General features: G+C 43.5%; 1 protein-coding gene across 1 annotated transcript; it reads right to left on the bottom strand.

The window, feature by feature from the left end:
* Window positions 1–393: 393 nt before the first annotated feature.
* Window positions 394–22,661, bottom strand: dnaaf5 (dynein axonemal assembly factor 5). The gene is made up of 13 exons (XM_028600719.1): window positions 22,092–22,661; window positions 21,434–21,618; window positions 21,190–21,314; window positions 20,816–20,934; window positions 19,405–19,637; window positions 18,815–19,039; window positions 14,296–14,439; window positions 12,580–12,748; window positions 9,625–9,772; window positions 6,657–6,807; window positions 4,777–4,933; window positions 4,312–4,503; window positions 394–709 (listed from the first exon to the last, which is right to left on the bottom strand). The coding sequence occupies exons 1-13, from the start codon at window positions 22,627–22,629 to the stop codon at window positions 558–560; spliced, it is 2,538 nt and encodes an 845-aa protein (XP_028456520.1). The 5' UTR covers window positions 22,630–22,661; the 3' UTR covers window positions 394–557.
* Between the last annotated feature and the right edge of the window lie 426 nt (window positions 22,662–23,087).

Genomic DNA, 23,087 nt, shown 5'->3' with positions numbered 1-23,087 from the left:
TATCACTAAACACACTTAAACACAACCACAGTGCATCGTCAACATTCCCATTAAAACAAAAGGAACCAAATGATAACAATAACAGGAATACATGCAACTGTTGTGACAAATGGTGAAGGAGACATTCTGCATTAAAAGGCATTTTCAGGCATCTTCTCTTGTGTTCTTTCTTTCTTTTCTACCTTGTTCTACATGTATGTTTGTTTTAAAAAATAAAAAATAATGATGGTCACACATTTAAATGTACAAGATTTATGTCATTTGATGTAATGTGTTCCAATAAACAAATATTATATATATATATATATATATATATATATATATATATATATATATATATATATATATATATATATATATATATATATATATATAAAAAAAAAAGAAGGCATTTTCAAAAGGTCACCTACAACTTGAAAGATATCAGTCATATACTTACCCACATAAGGGTCAAAATGCTGCATTTAAGGCAAGTGGCTACTTAATGACCGAGTTTCATTTTAAGGGGAACAAGTCCTTAAGTGAAAAATGCGCCATCATCTTATTATACGATCATGTCACTCAGATGCTGCTGTGGTCTCTGTGGGAATTGAGCTGATGTGCTGGAGCAGCTGGTCGCAGTAGAGAGGACTCCGCTGTTTGTTTCTCACTGCCTCCGCCTCCCTCTTCACAAGTGCCGGGTGGACCAAGCTGCCTTTCTTCAGGATCTCTGGACACAAACATACAAAACCAAAGACACAAGCCAGACAGGGGTCAGCACTCAGATCACGGTTTTGTCTTCTTTCACTGAGATGAAAGAGGATACACTCAAATAAAAACAGAAATACTCAACAATCTGTACTAATAATAAATATCCTCCATGCAAAGGCAAAGTAGTTTTGACATTAAAAGCACACACAATGTTATTGATCTTCTCATCTAACTCTCCACAAAAGAAAGCCAATAAGCCTTTTTACAAAGTCAAACTATTCCTTTATCTTAATACTTTAGGGGAGAGTTAAGACCTACTTAAAGCCATGCATTGAAGAATGTGATTGTCAGTGTATCAAAGGGGTTTATGGTCTAATTATGCCTGCTCTGATGTCTTTCTATTATCCATGTTGGTTTCAACAATCAAAGAAGAGTTTTCTAAAATTCAAATTCAAGCACATAAAACCCAAGTTCACTATAAATCTCAAATGAAGTTCCTTAGTTTCTAAACTGGTACAGGCAGATCGACAAAGCCCAAAAGAAGTCAGTAAGCCAGCAGATGGCAGTGATGAACTACACTACATCAACTCTGCAGCTATGTGCGGGTACCCTTTCCTTCCACTGGGAGGCGATAATCCTCTGTTCAAATATTTTCCTCCCACTGTTCCCACACATCTTCTGCTGAGGTATATTGAATTTCTTGAATTGCAGTCAATGGGTAAATGCTTCAAAAACCACAATACAAAAGTGCTGTTCCAGTGGTGACATGCTGTCACTCTGGATCAGTTTGTTCATGTAAACTCATCATCTGATACCTGCCTTTAATCTTCAAGATGATGGAGGGGATTTTTAGCTTTTGTGTATACTGTACTCAGATGGGATGGAGCTGGGGTGGTGGGACTTTTAATTAAAGGAGAACAATGAGGACTTGTAAGAAGTGAGTTATACCCGTGCCAACAATCTGTGTGATTGAGCAGGTAGCAGCAGTGCTGCCACGATGGTGGGATTATCAGGGTGGAGGACTGAGAGAGTGAGAGTAGGAGTGATGAGAGGGGTGGGGGGTGGGTGGAGGTGCTGTCCGTCATGCTGTCAGGACATGCTGCACACATCAAGCCACCTCAGAGATATGCGTTTGAAATCCAAGAAGCATAAGAATGGGATCAACTATTAAAAGGAACAAAGAGTAAGAAAGAGAACAAGGAGGAAAAGAAGAAAGCTTCAAACAGAGCCATGCATGAGAGTGAGGAATGCTTCCACATTTGCGGTGCAGGCGCTTAGGGGTGCTGTCAGATACAGACGATCACTCAGCAACATCTGAGGTCATCTCATTTCACAAAGAGACTCTGGGCTGTCTACAAATCTACTGTACTGTAGTTTACAGCACTGGTCTGCACACAATGACTATATTTCTATCTTTACACTGTATCGGGACAGATATGTTGACACACTCTTTAAGGCTGATGAACAGTTTTAATTTATAAAATGTCTGTCATTAGTGATCCAACATTTTCAGACTTAAGAACAGCTGAACTTGAGAAATAACGATGAAATAACAACAAATCCCGCAAAATGATCAGAACCAACAATTTGTCTTTTTTTTTTAAACACTTTTTGACTTACCTTTTTTGCTCTGGTGAGTAGTTACAGCAGCAGGACGGTGTATGTGGGATCAAATCAAATAAACTACAGAGCCCAAGTTCAGAACATGTCACCCAGTGCAACAGTATGGCTCATTGATGTGTTTTTGGATGACTATTGAGCTCTAGGTTACAGGGGAATAAGATCCATCAGGCTTTGACATCAGGCTAACAGACAATACATTCAATCAATTAAATGTTAGTTTTGGTCTTTTCATGGGATTTGTTGTCAATAAGAAAAATATAAAATATCACAAGACTTATCCATTTATTAGTATCAGTTTTGGTGTGTAACTAATTGCCAGAGCATGAGTTAAATATAAATCATATCCAGCATGGGTTGAGACAGCAAAGAAATTCTGAGCCCTTTCATATTTAAACTGGAACATATAGAATTACAATATCCTTTTTCAAAGCAAATCCTGAAAATACATATGCACAACACCCCAAATCACTCAACTACAAAAATACAGACGTACAGTATGTGGGCTAAGGCTGGTTCATAAAGTTGATTTACATCTGTTATTCTGCCTTCTAAAGCCAAGGTTACAGACATTTTGATAACCAATTGCAACAACAAGAATGCTTGTTGTCATTGGAAGGCTTTCAAAAGCTTGCGGGGCTAAAATTCATGGTATGGAAGCTATTGCTGCATCTGGAGTGTGTGAATGCCTTCTCCTCTAGCCGTATGAAGACGAGAGATCCTGTAGAGAGGCCTCTCTGTGCTGGCTGAGGCATCAGGGCTCACCTGCGTCTTTCCAAAAGTAATGACAGCTAACATCCATGAGAGTGGGAGAGAGTTAAAGTCCAGAGCAGCTGAGCCTCAGTTACACACTTCAGAAAACTCCACTCAGACTTTCCACTGATACATCAATAAAACACAGTCGTCCAAGCTACAGGTCTGTCACAGAAAACAGTGGGTATGAGAGGAGGAAGGTAGACGGGCAGACACAAGAGGAAGGGATTAAGTGGGAAAGTGAGAAGGACAGATGTGGAAAGATGGCGAAGGGAACGGGGGGGTCCCCATGTGGTTGTCATTAGCGGTTCTGTGTTGGAGGAAGATCCTGGATGGAGATTTGCCACACAAACAGCCCAGTCTACCCCAGGTGTACTGGGAGGGGAGTTATACAGATATTAGGGTTCAAATATTAACCTGTGAAGTGTCTCTCTCAGGTGGGTGCTTATCCATATGTGGATCTTGTGTTTCACTCTTGAGGGCCACCTACAGCCTTAGCCCCTAAGGGCTTGCTTTGACAGGAGGAATTGCTCAAGCTGCTTTTAGTGATAAATTGTGTGGAAAAGAAGGATAACAGAGAGCTTTGGAAATAAAGGACAGGGGGGAATCTGCTGGCAGCGTGCCAGGCAATAGCCTGGTGTTTGATAGAGGATACCCCGGATTCCTCTCAACCTTCTGTGAGTGTCTCAGACACGGCAGGCTGGTCTGCAGATCATCCCGGCTAAACTCTGCTTTCATCGTCACCCCACATCCACCATCATCTTCTTTACTATCTGTATCAGCTGAACGTGTTCATCAGATAATCACGGTCATAAGGTGTCCATATCACATAATCATTTCAAGTCATATACAGTATATGCACATTGCAATGTTTCATATTTTGTATCGCATAATTTAATCCCTCCTCATTCGTATCAGCACTGGTATCAAGGACTGTCAACAACGCATTAAAGGCCAACTAGAAAAAAAGTTAGCTTTTTTTCCCCCATCAAGAGTTATGGTTATGATTAATAGTCAGGACTCATAAAGAGTGGAGGGAAAAGCTACTGCACATTCCACACAGAGTAAATCTTTAAACAGTAATATTTGTGTTCACCTTTCTAAGATCCAGACTACTTATTCATTTTTGCACCCAGCATTATAAGGCCATGTGCACATCGTCCTCTTAAGGCCTCACCATCAACTACCCATCAACACTCCATCCTCATCTTTGAGGTTGCAGGTTCAAAACCCCCCACCCAGTCTCACCGAGAACTTGGTCCTGCACCGAGCTGTCGGGGTCATCCAGGTGCAGCAGGAGCTGCTGGAAGAGGAGCTGCAGATGAGGAGCAAAGAACTCTGGGTTATAGTCTTTGGTCAGACTGGACAGCCACAGGCCGAGGGCCTGCAGGGCAACGCTGCGCACCTCCTCACTGCTGTCGTCCAAACGCTTCAGCAGCACTGTGGAGAAAAGACACCCCCACACACAATAAACAGATTACAGACAAAAGATTCTCAACAATTTTAGATGTTGAGTGGGTTAGCTGCTTTGAGCTTTTATTTTCATTATAATCATTGTTTTGCCAATTTCAGGATACATTTTCTATTGCCACGTTTTCCCCAAATGTTTCCCTCATTGTGACATGTAATTATACAGAATGAATTGCAAAGTGTACATTCAGCGTCCAGTGTGACACAATTTAGTACATTCATTTTTGTGTGTTCTTCACCTACCGGGGTAGATCTTGTTAAGGGCCTCAGGGTGCAGACCGGTTCCTATGAGTCGGAGTATGGCGGACAAAGAACGACAAGCCAGCAGTCTGCTCATTTGAGAGTCCTCTTCCAGGGCTGACAACACCTGGGGACTCAGTTTCTCCTCCAGACACAGCAGCTGCACTCAGGAAATGCACAGACCAGCATACAAATCCATGAAATGTTAAATGAAAAGATCCAAGTCTGCCTATATGCACAATACAATTCAAACCGACTAAAGAAGAAACACTTAAGTTAAAAATTAAATTAATTGAAAAATAGGATTACAACACAAGTTCCTCATGTGATTTTCACAATAATCAAGAATCCTCTATTAGAAGTCATGAACCTGCAACTTACTGAAGTGACTGCTTTGAGGGTGCATAGTCAGGAGCACATACTTAATTTCCCAAACCCAATTTTAAATGTGCGCTTCCAGTTGATTTACACCCCTTAGTTATCAACAATGAGAACTAGGAAAGACAAGGCTGTTTAGTGAAGGTGACAAAAGAACAGTTTCTACAATTTTCTTCGATTATTTGTGTTGTGTGTTTGTTTTTTTTGTACCAAAGTGAAATATCACCTGAAGCATGACAGATCCATCAGATCTGGATCAGTTTGTACAGACACATGGGCCTGGAGCCCAACTTTAGAAGCACAGTGAAGACGTTGTTTTCATCACACCAGCAGATGAGAAACAGAGGAAATGGACAAACAAGGTGAGGCTGAGCGAGCAGACACACAGGCCAAGAGGTAATAGCTAAAACCTCTGTCACTCCGTCTGTTTGCTATTGAAACCGTGCAGGCGAAACAGTAAAAAAAGGGAGCGAGGGGAGAGGGAGGGAATGAGACAAAGAGGAGAAAAATTTGGCAGGGAAGTAATCCGGCATTACATAAGTGACAATCTGTGGGCGCCAAGTGTAACTAGAGCTGCTAATTGTTTTCACAGGGAATAGTGAGGAAACAATGTCCCTCAAATGAAAGGCTGTTTGATTTGCTGTGGAAATACACACATAACCTTCTATTGTTATACTTATCAGGATACATGTATGTTGTTTATTTCATCTCTACTGTAACCTAATTTTGAACCCAAACTCCGAGAGTAACAAGTACCCGTTAAGTCGCCACTTTTCCAGATTTTCTATTCTTGTGAGGACGTTTGGGTGCCATTACATAGTAAAAGTTTGATCACACACCTACACCCGCACACACCCACACACTCACATTGTCCCCCAGCTGTTTGCTTTGCCTTGTAGTTAAAGACGTGTGACTAGAAGAGGTGTGTGTGCCGGTTTCAACTGGTCACTCTGCACACGCAAGTGCAAACACAGCCAGATGTGCGTGTGTTTGTGAGCACACATACTGCAACTGGGCACATGCTCTGACAGGCAGGTGCAAGGGCATGTCCCTGTGATAGTTCCTACGTACAACAAGGGCCCAAAACAGTGGAAGCATTGTTCCTAAGGGACAAAGGTATGTGAACTCGTTTGCCCCCATGTACACCTGCTACCTTCCGTGGCCAACTCTTCCCCAGCCAAGGGGAGAAAGATAGCTGATTTTATATTTTCCTAAATGGCCAAGTGGGACCGTCTATTTTGATGTGAAATGGACAAAACAGAGAGTTTGAAGTAAATGTCAACTCCGGGTAGATTAAAAGAATGCACTACCACATCTTTTCCTTTATATCGGAGTCAATAAAAAGTGTTTCTGCAGATTGGAGATCAGGAGTACGTACTACTGGAGACCTTTTATATCCGGTGTTTGCTTCCAATGCTTATGGGTCACTTTGCACAGGTGGAAATAGATGTAACCCCAGTGTGTCATATGTGCCTTTACAGCATGTACTGTATGTGTGGGTGTACCTGTCCAGGTGTAATGGACCCTCCATGCAGCAGGGCCAGCAGACAGCTGAGGGCTGAGGTGCGGACGGCAGCAGCAGTACGACCTGCGCGCCACACCAGGTTAGGAAGCAAGACGTCACACAGGAACGTCTCTGACTCATCACGGAAATGCCTGGAAAGAGGCACAGAAAAAAAAAATATGGCGACAGAACAGGACCATTATGTGGACAAGTGAATAATGATGGCTGCTGGGAATGCAACTGCAACACAATGGCTATACTGCAGTAATTTCCCCACACAACATCAGGGTGTCCTCCTTTCCCTTCTCCCTCTCTTTTCCACTCCAAACTTCCACTTTTGCTCCAAACCAACTCCACCAGCTCTGGTAGATGCCTCTAGCCTCTGGCTGTTTAGCTGGTGTCACAACAAACTTGGCATGACATTTGATCAAATGTGCTGTAATGTTTCAGCGCCAGTAGGGGGAGACTGTGCGCCACTAATACAGCCAGGACTATGTACTATTGCTGTTAGCTCAGTCTATTCATCTTGACAGGTGTTGAAAGCTCATCATGAATGACGGCAAGAGATGGAAAGACATTTTCCACATAGCAGGGATGATATCCAAAGGAAAAGAAGAGTGGGACTTTACCTTTGACTTGTATGTCTGTGCACACACAGTAACACATTTCCACACTTGAGCTGTCTGTGCGCGCGTTGGTCACAAAGCAACTGCAGAGCAAACAACAATCTCTAACAGCACAACACAGCAGAACATTTACAGCTGAAATTTAAACTCAATACTAAACTTCTACGAATTTCTGTTGTCCAAGAAAATATCCATATTATTATCATATGATAATGTATTCAACTATTTTGTCCATCCCTTTCTCATTTCTTGAAATCATACTTTCTTAAAACTTATGAAAGAATCTGCCAATACGTTAAGGAGACGTCTCGTTTCAGGGTCATTTCTGACACACAACTGGATCTGCTTCCTTTTGTCTTGTTACTGACAGGCCATATAGAAATTTGAAGGGAAAACACATTCGGGATAAGAGGAATATCTCACTCCACTAGCAGTTGTTTTTCTTTGTTTTATGTCTTGAAAGCTGAAATTAAGACTAAAGACTGATGCCTTTTGCTGTTCACACATGCATGAAAGCGCACACTTATCTCCCTTGGAAGTGGTGCATGATTTTTGCCTGCCACATCCAGGGGAAAGAGGATGAACTTTCATTTCTCACACATCACCTTCTACTTAAATTTCACATCCAGCTTTTTAATCACAGCACACAAATCCACATGAAACAAAGACATTATGTGTGTGTGTGGATGAAAGACTTTCACGGGCACACTTACTTTCCCTTTCTGCTTGTTCTATAGCGGATCTGTCATTATGTCATTTTGGTTATAGAACAAAAAGATGAGGTTTCTCTATGCCTATCATTGTCCTCTTGGTAGTGTGTGTGTGTGTGTGTGTCTACAAACTGCTGAGCAAAGATCAGGCCATAAATCATGAATGTAGGGATAAGAGGAGTATGAATGGAAATATTATGGCAGACCGCACAGCCCCACATACTGTAAGTTAAGCATTTGTTTGAAACCTTTTGAAGGTGTAACATGATTTCGGTCTCCTGATGGTCCTGTGATTACCGGCGATATAGCGGAGGAATGAGAGAAGCAGTTAGCAGCACAGGTGGCCGCGCTGGGAGTGGGGAAGAGACAGAGGCTCCTTTTGTTTAATACACACATTTATGGATAAAATAATCTGATGAAGGCTGAAAGCAAAGTTCCAATTTCCATATTTTTGGCAAAGGTGGTAGAATGTTTTGGTTAAAGAACACTTCCTGTTGTTTATGCAACATTTTTCACTGACAAGGATATTATTTTATTTTATATTCTTTATACTGCTGCCAGGCTCATGCCAAAAACAATCCCTCAAATTAACCAATGGAAACACAGACCAACCCTTATGGACCTTTTGGCTGCAGGGTTAAGGTTAGTTACACGCTTCACAGATGTCTCCATGGAAACCCCACGGACGAGGTTTGTCTTTCTGATCGACAGCAGCAGCTGCTATGATCACTGGGACCCAGAGAGGGCCTCCAGCTTAATGCATTCCCTCAGATTAGAGCTCTGAGCCCGGCCTGAAGGCTGCACAGCTGAGGGCTTGGAGCGGACCCTGAAGGGTGTTGGGAGGGGCGGGACAGACGGACGGACAAACCCACAAACGGGAGCTCCTATCCTATCCCTCCTATCCTTCCTAATTCATTAGTCAATAACCATTCAAACGTGTTGGTTATTAAATCACAGAGGAGTGATTCAGACATAATTTCCCTTCTCCAGGCATGCTGAATAACTAATTTGAGTTAGTCTAATTGATATTCCCAAAGAGAAAATGTTAACGCAAAAGGAACTCCTTACATTCTATCTGATGAGTTTGTTTGTAATGTGCTTCATAATTTCTGAAGTGTGATGAATTGCTTCATGCCTGAAATATACCCCTATCGTCTATCACATGACCCTGGCTGAATCAACCGCAAGTCCTGAGGAAGCTGATGGGGTTACAATGACCTCATGAAAATAACACAATTGTGTTTGTATGTGTGTGTTTCTAATTTATGGTCCCTTGTGTGTGCGGCACTAATTTGCAGGTTAATGTGAGGTTAAGTCTAAAAATATGAGCTGTGCTAATAACAATGACTGGGAAAACTCAGGCTAGACAATGCCAAACAGTTAAAGCTCAATGTAACGTCATGCAGTGATGAAATGGAGGAATAGGTACCTGCAATATACCTGTTGTGTGTGTGTGTGTGTGTGTGTGTGTGTGTGTGTGTGTGTGTGTGTGTGTGTGTGTGTGTGTGTGTGTGTGTGTGTGTGTGTGTGTGTGTGTGTGTGTGTGTGTGTGTGTGTGTCTTTGATTCATAAGATAACTTGCTCTGTGTCTGTGTCAATATGTTAATGTGTGCATAGTATGTGCCCCTCTCACCCCTTGGAATCCAGTGTGTTGGATGCATCCAGTAGCAACTTAGCAAGCATTGTGAAGATGCTCATCCTCATCTCTAGGTCTCTGTCCGATTGAAGGCAGCTGCACAGCAGAGGCATCAACTGGCTCACAAACTCCCCAATCACTGGACCTATAACACACACAGTTTTGCATTACTACTAAGCAGGTTTTTTTTGGCAATGTGTATCTTCATTGGAAAGTTTACAGAACATACAGTAGATATGGATCACAAATATGGGCAGAAAAGGGGGAATGACATGCAACAAAGGTGCCCAGCCTGAACTGAACTAGGAAGGTTGCAGTTAATATGACATGGGTCTTAAACACAAGGCCAACAGATGCCCCTACTACTGCAATATAATAATATGATTTTAATGTGTTCAAAGCTATCTTCAGTGTCACCTCAGCAGTGCTTAAACGTAAACTCTTTGTTTAAAGTCTTCCGAACTATGCCACCTTACTGGATCAACAGTCAAATGACTTAAATGAATTCGGTAACCGGTAACTCATTTTCAGCCTAACCACTAAATACTAAACCTATCCTTAAAGACTCTTTTAAGAGCGAAGACACTTTCATTTATGCATTTTCTTAATTCTTCTTTGTCCAGAACAGCTGTCAAATCCTAAACAAGAAAAAGGCCCACACAGAGTTAAGACTTTTTTTTTATGTTTAGCACAGACCAGAGGGCTTATTGAGACCTCAAGGGACTGGTGAGACAGTGACACAAAGCTCAGAGGAAATGAGACATAAAAAATGTCTTTGTGTGACAGAGCGTTTCTATTAAAGAAAAAATAAGAAACTTACAAGAATTCCCAGTTATACTCATACCCACACACACCCTCCAACAGTCTGACTGCATGTTTACAGAGCTATATATAGTAATCTGTGTGTGTAATGAGTGATAAGTCTACTGTTTGGACTCTGAATTGTCCAGACATGAGAGGAGACAGAGGAAATCCTGAGACTGCCTTAGGGTGGTGGCCAACGTCATAAAGAGAACAGGAAAACACAGAGAGAGAGAGACCTACTTTATCTGACGGGAATGTGTGAATCAAAGGTCGGGTCATTTAACCAGAGGTGTTGGAGGAGATGTCTGCAGGTCGCCGCAAAGTGACTACGGAAATGACAAGGCGGTGATAGGAAATTTCCCTACACTAATAGAGAGACACGAACACACACACACACAAACACACCTCATTACTGCTAAGAGAAACTATCAGCATGCATCCTGTCCTTGAGCAATGCACTAAACCCCAGACATAGAGAAACAGAGAAAGGGAGATTGCTCCAGTCTACACACAACAGATCAAACACTCTCACACGAGGCGAAGGACAAAAGACCGTGAGGAGGATATGAAAGGGCAATCACTATTCTTGTCTCCAACAAACACAGATGGAGTGCGTGAGGAGCTGATGAGCAAGCAAAATGACCAATTCTCAGTTGTGAAATTATCTACCGTCAATTGTTTAGCAGAGGGCCGATTTCCCTGAATCATGTGCACATCAAAACAAGCAGTCACACGCTTTCTATTCGCTGCCCGTAATTAAGTCCTTGGGTCCAAAGATCACATCTGTAGAAATGAAACCTAGGGAAGCTTAGAGCAGCATTCAACGCACATAGACACACACAGACACACAGACACACACAGACACACACACACAGCTTCAAAGTAGCCTTGATCCAGGGGAAGGTCAAGAGCAGGCGGCTGTTGTGCCGTTTGATGTAGTGACCTGCATGGGGATCACTGAGTGGACTTAGAATGGACTGGTCAGTTAGCCGTGGGAGTGTGTGTAAGAGTCTGTGTGTGTGCGTTGGGAGGGTGGGGGGGATTAAAGGGGTACCCAGTTGCCCAGTCAATTAGAAAGACAGGGGAGGGAGGAAGAAAGAGATGGAGATGGAGATGAAAGAGTGGCACATGGAGGTGCTGATGATGGAGGATTATATGGTATAGAGGGAGGTAACGGGAAATCTCCGCACAAAGACAGGGTCACAGCTTTTTAACCCGGTGCCGCAGACGCACGCAGGCACGCATTCACGCATTCACAGAGAGAGAGAGAGCGAGACAGGAATTTACAAAAGTCAGTAAGCCAACTGGTGCTAATGACAGCCCTGATTTTTTTCTGTGCGAGTGTATCAGACCATGAGCCTCTGACTGGGTAACAGAACTTCCACTGTGTCTTGCTCGTTCCACTGAGACCCTCATTGATGGGTATCCATCTTGGACAACAACAATGGAAATGCATGCATCCACTGGGACTTCAAGCAATAAATCATACACATTTTAACCTTCAATATTTCATCGTTTAACAGCTCTCATATCCATCAAGTGGTGCTGACAATTGCTCCCACCACCATTGACACATACAATATATATGTACGTATGTCTCTCAGGAGCAGTGTGAGACTATATGAAAACATGGTTGAGGAGTATGCTTTTTGCTGCTTCTGTGAGTGCAGATACTAGAAAATTATACATCCGGACACATAAACAATTTCAATAAACTATCTGGATTCTTTGTACTTGAGAGAGTCTGTGCTGCTGTTTTGACAGCTGCTGGTTTTGATGTGTTGCCTCGATGATGGATCATGTGTAAACAGGACAAACGGCTTGACGTTTAAAATATGATGTAACATGTGTCTGAACAAGTTGAGGAAAGAATGGCTTCACAAACCACACCATGACGTAATGTTTAATAAAACATGATCAAGATTATATAGTCTCACCGACGCGCTAAGGTGAAATGGACCCAAAGAGCATGTTCACAACTGGTGACTGATGTTGTGATTTTCCCATCATTAACAGATATTTTGACAGGCCAATTTCTCAAAACCTTACTGTATATTTTGACCATTATAGTGCCTCTATACGTGGAAAATTCAGCACCTGCTGTATAATTTGGCAATGTCTTGTGCATATTCAGGCTTCACTTCTCACCTGATTGTATGACTATGATATGCAGTTGAAGTCTCTGTGGGGAGTAACTGGACCAGGTGTTGACAGAGGCAGACAGCCAGTCCAGCAGCTGGCCCATATGTTGTCTATAGAGGTCCATCACTGAATCCAGGCCCTGCACCTTACACAAGAATTGTACACTCTCCAAGGACTGTGGGAGAGAGGGATAGCAACAAAAATTATGTCAAATTTTTTTTGCAATCTTAACATAAAATCATAAAGATTTTAGAGAAAAAAAAAAGACAAAGAGACAGAAAAGATCTTCTGGAAGATGAGCAGAGGGCATGGTGTTCCAAGTTCAGAAATTACAGCTGTTTTCTTGTAATTATAGGAATTTTTTGGGGTCACTCTCACACGGGAGGCTCAAAACAATCATGTGAAACCATGGGAAGAACAACACTGCAGACATGACAAGGTTTTACACAAAACCACTTGGAAACAAAAAACCCGACAGATACACAGGATGTCGCAAAAGGCACAGGAAGACACACAGGAACACACACACACACACACACACACACACACACACACACACACACACACACACACACACACACACACACACACACACACACACACACACACACACACACACACACACACACACACACACACACACAGCTGGGAGGAAAGGACAGGAATGAGAGATAGGAGAGTAAATAATTAGCTGACTCTTTAGGGCAGGGGAACTGACCTTTAGGGCACTTCATAGTTCCCTTCGTAGTCCCTCGGGGATGGATAGGGACAGAGACAATATCTGAATCACAGATCGGCCCTTTCAGAAGACAGCTAGACAACCCTGAGCTGTCCACTGATGGGAAAGACGTGCCCCTTTTCTGGGAAAACAAGTTCTGCTTTTCCTCTGGGTCCGGGAATGCCCAAGGCCATTCTCACCCTCCCTCTCTTTTTCTTAATTCATTCCTTCTCATCTCTTCTCTAACACTGCTCCCTGTCTGAACATAAACCAATGCATTGCAGACAGACATAAAACACACAACACACACACACACACACACACACACACACACACTGGTGTCCCATGTGGTGTCTGGTAAGCATCGCTGCCAGTCCCTTCCCGCTCCTCTCCCTGTCATTAGCCTCCAACGGCGACTAGCAGTAAGGCGACGTTCTGGCCACAGATACCGTTGGCTTCACTTGTCACTGTTCTTGTTTGTCCCTTTGCATTTGAGGCTGACCACAACATGAAAGCTTGTTACTTGCATATTACTTGGCTGTTGAGGCCCGAGGAGGCGTTATGGAGCCACAAATAGGACTGGGCAGATGACACACACCTGCTAAGAAACACAACTCATTGCTCTCGATCTGTTTTTTCCTCTATTTCTGTATGTCTGTCTTTCTCTCCACCTTTCACCCGCCTCCTTTCACCCAGTTCTGGATTTAAAGTTCCACTCCAAAGGTGCAATTTCAGCTCCCCTGGCTAAGTGGGTAATTATACAGTTGGCCATGCCCACTTTGAACTTGTACAAATGCTGACATTCCTCAAATAGCTCTCTTGCTTCATAAAACCTGCTTACCTTTCTAATAAAAAAGGATGGAAAACTAAAATTGGGGTAAAAAAAGTGCCATGTCTAAGTAGAATTGAAGAATTACACGGGCAAGGTGCTTATGCTTCCTCTACGTGGAACAAAGTGAAAACAAAGCTGCAGAGAGGATTGCGTCTACCAACTGTTTTCTCACCTTTTCGCTGAGATGTGGCTCGGTGGAGAGGCTCTGGACAGTGACCAGCACCTGCAGCAGCTGCAGGCTGACTGAGCGGTGGTCTGACTCACACTGACGCAGCAGCACATCCACGCAGGCCAACAACTGCTCCAAGTACGCAACCTGGGAAAAAGGGAGAAGTATTATAAGACTGTCTTGTCTGGTTTCTAGCAGATGTGAGTGCTGTGAGAAGTATTTGCCTTGAATGTTTGCTCTGCCTATCAGTGAACCCCACACTGCACATCAAGTCTTCTCAATCTCTCCTTTTCTGCTCTCACTCTCTCACTTTCTTCCACAGCACACCATCACAAAAAACCTCACAGTCTCTTATTTTACACAAAAGATAACTGAGTGAACGACAAGATACAAAAACTCAGAGTGAGAACTTTCCATCTCCAGACATGAATGTGTGTGAGATTGCTGTCACTTGTCAGGCAGTGGTGTGGTGAGCTCATGTTTAGACAAAGAACTGCAGCTCAGGCTAATTTCTATGCCATCACTGGGATCATGGCCTCTTTTCCTGTTTTCTCGCAGCCTGTCATTAGGCTGGATAGGAATAGGGGGAGATGGAAGGTAAGTGTGAGTGTGTGTGTGTGTGTGTGAGAAAGAGAGTGTGTTTTTTGTATGTGGAGGGTTTAGCTGGTAAAGTGCCCCCTGGGTGTTTACTTTGGTTTGTTGATGAGGAGTTGGGTGGTGAGGGGGACTCAAGTGTGTGTGTGTGTGTGTGTGTGTGTGTGTGTGTGTGTGTGTGTGTGTGTGTGTGTGTGTGTGTGTGTGTGTGTGTGTGTGCAAGAAATACTCAATGCAACCTCCACATATGCTCCCTTACTCAAAACACACACCCACTCACTGAGCTTTGACTAACAAATACCAGAGTTCTATCACTAGGGGGCGTACTATCTTTTCATAATAGCTATTACATAGTAGCTAGGATAATACCTCCTAGCTATTGTGGAGCATAGCTTGGCATTAATGTAGGAAGAAAAACAGGTGTTAATCCAAGAAAAGATCCTCAGAGTGTTAAGAATCCAGGAATTGTGAGGAGGAAAGAGAGCTAAGGGACTTCCAGTCTGCGAGGCACATGTGCAAATGTTTTTATTTTGCGATTGAGTCTTGAGCACACACTGGAAAAAAAGCTTGTTATGCATATCTTGAGTCCAGGGTGTTAGTTATGTGTGTGAACACAATTTTCTGAGGCTAAACATCCATGCAAGCCCTGAACAACCATGACTTGCTCTCATTTCTTCAGCTGCCTAGACTCAAAAACAGCTTACCCACTGCACTGTGCACTCATTTGATGGTTATTGATGGGGGAAATCCCTGCCTATGGCCAAGCCGTTTGCTGGCACTTAAACACTGCAGGAGCTCCAGGAAGACAGTAGTGGAAATAACGTGACAAACAGCGGCAGACACACACATTAGCGTACACATACACAGACACGCATATTATACATGCACAGAAAACAACCATTAGGGCTGGACAAGAGAGAGAGCGGAAAAAGTGGTGCAGTGTAATGACTAGGTGGACACCTGGAGCCAGGCGAGATACACCTGGTTTTATTGGCCTGGGCACGCTCCCGGGGGCTCGTTACACAGTGCATGTCCGCATCTGTCCCACACACACACACACACACACACACACACACACACACACACACACACACACACACACACACACACACACACACACACACACACACACACACACACACACACACACACACACACACACACACAATCCAGTGGGGAGCCCACCCCCCAACAGCTACTGATGTTGCTACGGCAACAGGAAAACAAACACAGAGGGTGCATGGGATGCCGACCCCTCGCAGTCAGGTAAAGTTTGCTATGCTGCCTTTTTTCTCCTCTCTTCATCTGTCGTTCAGTGGAGCAGTGAGCAATATGCAGCTGTCATTCATGACAAAGGGCAGGCATGCAGGAGACACGCTGATGTATGGCCGCAGAATACTGGTCGTTGTGACACGTGCAAAAGTTTCTCCATGCACAGACAAGATGAAAAGACACAGAGCCTACTTTTCCCACCCGCTCTCCTGCTGATCTGTTCCTCTAGGCTACTGTAGGTCAGGCACTTTTTACAGAGTTTCACCAAGACAGCATATTCACTGTTAACAAGCCTGGTTGTAAATATGCCTGCTAATTCACGATCAGGCCCCGTCTTTATACTCTAGCCCTGCAGATATTGTGATGCCCCTGTCACCATGGCAAACCACAACACAGCGACGCTCAGCTGATGTAAGGTGTGTGTGTGTGTGTGTGTGTGTGTGTGTGTGTGTGTGTGTGTGCGTGTGTGTGTGTGAGATGTTAGGAGTTTGTTAATTCTCTGTGGAATACCCCTTTAAAATGAATCCCATATGTGATTCATAAGCAAACACCACCATATATAAACTACAGAACCTCAGAACATGATGGATTCTCTAACCACTGGCCCGCCTTTCATTTTCCCTCAAACCCTTGACATCATCTAAAATTTATGACCAATATTTTTATTTTTCACCAACCATGTGTCATTTATTTTTGTAAACCGCCTTTTTCCCCTTCTGAAATAAAGAAAACAGGGACATGAAAGAGTTGGCGAGTTTAAGTTGTGCAGAAATATCATATATCAGTTTCCAAATCTTCATCTTGTTCCACAAACTCCCCATGAAGCCCTGCAGTTCCCCCTGCCTCTGTTCACTTTGAAAATGATTTATACTTCATTTCTTAACAGGCCTCATTTTGTCAAAGTCAAACTTCACTTTATCTTCCTTTTTGCCTTTGGTTCATGTGGCACATAACTCTGTCAAGTTGGATCCAAACGCACATATCTTGTACGTTTTTAAGATGCTACGCCCATATCTTCGTTGTTTGTCAGCAGGTAATTAAACCATTATCAAGCACATAAGGATCTAAGGGCTAACCAACACTTCAAACTGAGCAACTGTGAGGTAAGGGAGTGCACAATATTCTGGGTCAGCATTTCAGCACAGCACAAAGAGGGAGAGAGGGATGCAGGTGCTCCTGTCTCCAGTGGTGTTATTTACAGCTACACAGTGATCTGGCCCTGCTCGCTGCGATGAACCCTGCCTGTTGTCGAAGAATGTTGCAGGTGCTTTGTCTGGTCGAGCTATTGGATCACAACGCTCCATGCTTTGCCGTCAGAAACACAGACAGAGGCAGCTAGATGGAGAAACAGACAGAGAGGAAGCAGAGGTCTGCCTCCATCTGTGCGATGTGTGACCGCTGTCCCGTCCTGTTAGTCCTCTCCCTGTTGGACCCCGCCGGATAGCAACCAGGGAAGACAAAGGGGGGGGGGGGTCAACTTCCCTGCCATTTATCACCGTCCTTGACCAGGCAGGCTTTGAAATTTCAGGGATTCTTTTAACGCTGTGGATGAACCACAGTCCGGTGCCGAGACCTTATACATGGTTATACAAAAAAAAGAAAAAAAGCCTTGTCTGCTCAGAGAGGGTCAGAACAGTCATGCAGGGGTCACATGAAATTAGTGGATTTTTGTTATTATTATCTCAGGGAGGAAATTCTTGCAGGCATCACTGGGGGGGAGGGGTCATGGGTATAGGTGAGTCAGTAGTGCGGCAGGATCAGAAAATAACTCTGTTATTTTGATTCTGAAAGGGAAACATATTTGGTGCAAGAGAAAAGGAAGCGGGGAAGAGTCTGTTTCAGACTTGATTGGATTTTTCCACTGGCAGACTGTTTGCAGAGAAACTAAAAAAACATTTCTAATAATTGCTGCGATTTGTAAAAAAAAAAAAAAAAAAAAAAAAAAAAAAAAGATACGTGCGTTGTGGGAGCACATTTCACCGATGCGTGCGAGTCGTTTTGATCAGAAACTTGTAATGTTAGATTTGAAAAACACCATGTGGCCAGACACTGTCACTATAGCAGTGTCAGCAGTTTAGAGAATTACTCAACAGCGAACCCACTGAACTCATCGCGTACAGTAGAGCTATTGAAAACTCTTGAAGGCTCTTCAACTAAAGCCCTTTCAAAAGATGTGGCATCTTATCACGAAACCAATTTCCATAAGGGACAAATAATATACAAGAAATATACAGTATGACTGCTGCACTGTCACTGCCAAAAATAAGAGTGTGAATGTACACAATAAGGGTAGAAAGAAAATGACCTATGACACTGGAAAGATCACCTAACAAGACTGGGAAAAAAAACAGCTGGTGCACACAGATCAGAAGGGGGCTACCTACGAGTGCAGAGAAAACTTGGCAAACCGGCCATCAAAACAAGTCTAACTTTAATGTGTTAACATTTTCAACCGGCAACTCTTTCCCCTCCCACAGTGAACTTCTGATTTGCTCAGACTCCATTGCAGCTACTCAGTTAGCAACAGAAGGAGGATGTGGCGGTGTAGTGCGTGTGAATGGGGAAGTTTGGCAATACAGGCAAAGAGCAGTCATTCTCAGGTAAACACGTTAAAAACAGGTCAACCACAATCAAACCCAAGCTTCTCTCTGCTGACCTGTTGATATTCTTGACAGACGTCGGGCTGGGTCAGTGTGTTGGCGATCTGTTCGAGATGTGGTTTTAGGAGGGCTTTGGAGCACCCTCCCAGCACTGCAGTCAGCACCATGAGGGGGGCCCACGGGTGAGAGGAAAAGGAGGGGGTTCTCACATGATCCAGCAGCAGCTTGAGGAAGACAACAGGAGGGACAAAGGTCCCCAAAAGTTTAGCAGCTGCCAGGCACTAGATGTGGATACAGAGAGAGAGAGGAAGAGGGTGAAGAGAGACACAGAGGCATGAAGGAGCGTAAAGGAGGACGAGAACCACAGGAAGTCCTTTTTTAATCTCCCACACATCAAAGATCTACAGAATCCTCCTATGTAAACAGGTGCATCCCAAGTCCTTGAGCCCTGCTCGGCCCAGTCTAAAGCTCAACAGATGTGTCCTGGAATGATTCTGTCTTCTAATGACTGATCACAAAACAATGATATTGGATCTGTGAAGAGATCAAGCATTACTAAATGCCAGACCTGATCCAAAAAAAGGAAAAACAGTATGATGTAGAACATCCTGCTGATCAGATGACTAGCTCGCTCACTGGGACTCACATTGCTGACCACGTCCCGCTCCGTGTCGGTGCAGGCCTGTCGGAGGGTGGCCAGGAGAGGCTGCAGATGCTGGGTGCTGTGGTCCTCAGCGTGGAGCAGCAGCACGGAGAGCAGCTGAGAGGTCCTGACCCGTGTGGGCACCAGCCAGTCGGTTATGTCGTGGGTAATGGCCGGCACCAGCCTACCCAGGTTCCTTACCACAAGCTCTCTGCAGCCCAGCCCTGGACGTTCCACTGGGGGAGAGAATGAAGATCGTTAATCTGTTCATACTCTTCTACCGTTAGATATCAGTTTTTGAAAAATTCCTTATCTGTCAGTCTGTCATCAATTAGTAAATTACTTTGTTTTCCAGAGTGACTTTGAACAATCTCCAAGAGATACCCAAGTTGTTGATTTTCATTAAAAAGGTACCTGAATGACATATAGATATAGCCAGCAAGCACCTAGCACCTTGTATATGACAGTGTGTGGTCTATTTATCTAACTTTTACGAGTGTCCAGATAGTTTACGACAATATAAATTACAAAATTCCACAAGTTCTAAGAAACAGGATTTACAGAACAATAAATATCACTGATTCACAGATTTTCAAATGTCTGCCGACTGACGTCCAACTTATCACATATTTTACCTACGATTAAGATTGCCCCAGTTGTAGGAGCAAGTGAAACACATTCTCAAATAGTCCTCCACATTTAAAGTCTAGCAACCCTCACTTCCTCCTCCTCCTCTCTCTCTATTTCTCTGGCCCATCTTTATTTTTTCTTCTCCTCTAGACACACTAATGAGCAAGGAAGAGAGGACTAAGGGAAGACAGAGATAAATCAGAGAAACACACCAGGACAAGACAAAACAAGCCCCTTTCTGGTTGTCTCTCTCTTGTCTGACAGAGACCTCTTCACACTGGGAAGCCCAGCAGAGTTATGATGGCAAGAAAGAGAAAGACAGTGAGGGCGAGACAGCCTCTTCCTTTCTGTCCCAGAGCCTGTATCATCCATATTGTCACATGTGTAGCTGTAGTACACATATAGGATTTATATAGGACAAAGCCTAGGAATTGTACCACACACACACACACACACACACACACACACACACACACACACACACACACACACACACACACACACACACACACACACACACACACACACACACACACACACACACACACACACACACACACACACACACACACACACACACACACACACACTTAAACTTTTGTAGGATGTGTTACAAGCCACTCTGCTTGTTAGCTAGTTATTAGCAAATTAAATGGGACGCTGATGATGATGATTGATGCCAGCAACTCACACAGCATATTAATAAGACTTCTCTGACCCCGTTGATAGTTTGATAACCAGACCAAATAACTGGGTCGAATAAACCACGCTGTCTGTGACTGACCTCCTGGTGGGTAGAAGGGAGGTGGGGTGAGGAGAAAGTCCATCTTGTCCTTGATTTCGTCCTCATTCTCCTTCTCCCACTGGGCGCCTACCTGCTTCCATAAATCAGCTGCTAGAAGCCTGCAGAAGGGGAGCGCAAACACAGATCATCGTCCCAATCATCAGCCTTGTCACTGTCGTCAATTATATGCAATGTATTTTACATATACACTATGTTGTAATGTAGACATTCATGTGATGTTTCCTTTCAACATTAAAATAATGTGTGAGATATTTGTTAAATATTCGTATACAAACCAGAAGAATATACATGACACATTGCGTTACATTGTATTATAAAGCAAAAAATAAACTATGACAAATGTCCACTTTTACCTTATTTCCGAGATCTCGTCAGTGATACCGCTCAGCAGCAGCGGGATGAGTTTGTGGAAATAAGAGTATCTGTCTCTCATGTGAAGTAGCCAATCACCAACGACTGCAGTCACAGCTTTTCTCACCTGGAACAAAAGAGAGCAAGATAGAGAAAGCAGAACTGAGCACGAATAACTTCATAAGCAGATACAGTGATGGCACACAGTGGGACTTGTAACACCGCTTAGTTGCTTTTAAACTGAACCTGTGGTGAGTCGTCAAACAGTCTCTGTGCCAGGTGAGAGAGCACGTCATCCACGTTTTTCCCTGTGCCATGCTGAATGACAGCCCCGGTGGCTTCGATGACAGACACTCGTACCCGGGAGTGTTGATGAGAAATAGTCTGCATGAGAGGCTTGACCAGACTCTCAGCCTGCAGGTGGAAGTGCTCTGAAGAGAAAGAGATGAAACGCATTTCAGTCCATTCAGTTCTGTTTAAAAATCACTATTGAGATATGAGACTGGATATGTGCTGGGATAGACACTTGTAATGGGAGACAATGGGTTAAAATGTGATTGACGCAAAGGTTGGGAAACACTGCGCACACAATAAAAAGACAGATTAATCGATACTATGTGTTAGTTGCAGGCAGCCCTCGTTGAGACTGGCAAGTACATAGAATTTGGTACGTTACTGATTGAATGATGGGAAGCAATTCTAGTGTTTTAGAACAATAAAGAGTAGCTGAAATTAAACGTCCTCGATATTTATTTTAGCCACTCAATACAACTGTAGAGCTGGGCCAGGCAGCTACGCAGTACAAGATAAGAGAGAGAGCTTTTCTGTCGCACACATCTGCGTGCCTAGAAACCATGGCAACAACAACAGACTCCATTTCAACAACAAAGCATTGTTCACCAACCTGGCATACACTTTGCAAAGTTTACGGTGCATTTGCAGCTTTCTCTTCTGACATCTGGGAAAGGGTCGACGATAGTTCTCTGCAGTATGTTGATCATTTCGGTCAGATACGGCGCTAAATGCTTCCCGCATACCTCCACCGTCAGAGTCAACATCTCCACGGCCGACAGTCGAAGCTCCTCCGCCGGCTCCAGGATCTCTTTCTCCCCGAGCCTCTGAGCCAGACATGGCATGAGATAGAGCAGCGACTCCTCCGGTTTGGGGACACAGCGAATAAACTCTGTTATCATCGTGATCGCGGTTTCTCTGCATCTTTCCATCGGGTCTGACAGACATTTGAGGAGAGGCTTGAGGAGGACAGAGAAGACCTCCTGTAAAACGCTGCTGGAAAGCCCTTTATCTACAGTCTCTCTCTTGATTAGCTCAAGAGCCCTCTTTCTTGTCGCCTTGTTGTCTTCGTTTAGACAGTTTAAATGTCGAGCGAGTCCTCTTAAAACTTCAGAGACAGCATGCTCGTCTCCGGCCGCCATCGCTGCCATCTTGACTGTCGTTATGACAACATGCAGCACGACAAACAAACGGCTGCTTTACGATAGCTTCCGATTCAAAATCTCAAACTTTATTCGCATTCACAACATTTGTCTCTTGTATCAAGCAAGCGCTCACCCATTAATTTAAATGTTCCCATTTGTGTTGACAAAACTCAATCAGTTGTCAGCTCTAAAAAAAATAAAAAAGCAGTCGTTTTATGTTTGCAGCAATATTAACACCAAATCGCCTTAGAATTAAATGACAAGAATTCTTATTTTAAAGCAGTCAGCCAAACTTTCTGCTGAGTACAAATAACTTCACTATAATAAGATTATTTTGGTGATTTCGCATAAAGCAGACTTATCTTCAGTCACATCGAAAAAAGGTCGGAGTACCAATTAGGCAAAGGCCATTTATAATAATTTGATTGACATTAGCCTCAAAATAATTTAATAGCCTATGCATC

The sequence above is a fragment of the Perca flavescens genome, chromosome 15 (genome assembly GCF_004354835.1).
Source record: "Perca flavescens isolate YP-PL-M2 chromosome 15, PFLA_1.0, whole genome shotgun sequence".
NCBI lineage: Eukaryota > Metazoa > Chordata > Actinopteri > Perciformes > Percidae > Perca > Perca flavescens.
The sequence above is the reverse complement of the archived record's forward strand: the minus strand, read 5'-3'. Positions and strand labels throughout refer to the sequence as shown.

What these genes read in the sequence shown, in the direction of transcription:
- dnaaf5 (XM_028600719.1), bottom strand. Translation starts at nt 22,629, where the DNA reads ATGGCAGCGATGGCGGCCGGAGACGAGCATGCTGTCTCTGAAGTTTTA. An exon ending in AGCGGGACGTGGTCAGCAAT is followed by an intron (nt 19,040 to 19,404) that starts GTGAGTCCCAGT and finishes ATCCACATCTAG; the next exon opens with TGCCTGGCAGCTGCTAAACT. An exon ending in GGTCCATTACACCTGGACAG is followed by an intron (nt 4,934 to 6,656) that starts GTACACCCACAC and finishes TCCTGAGTGCAG; the next exon opens with CTGCTGTGTCTGGAGGAGAA.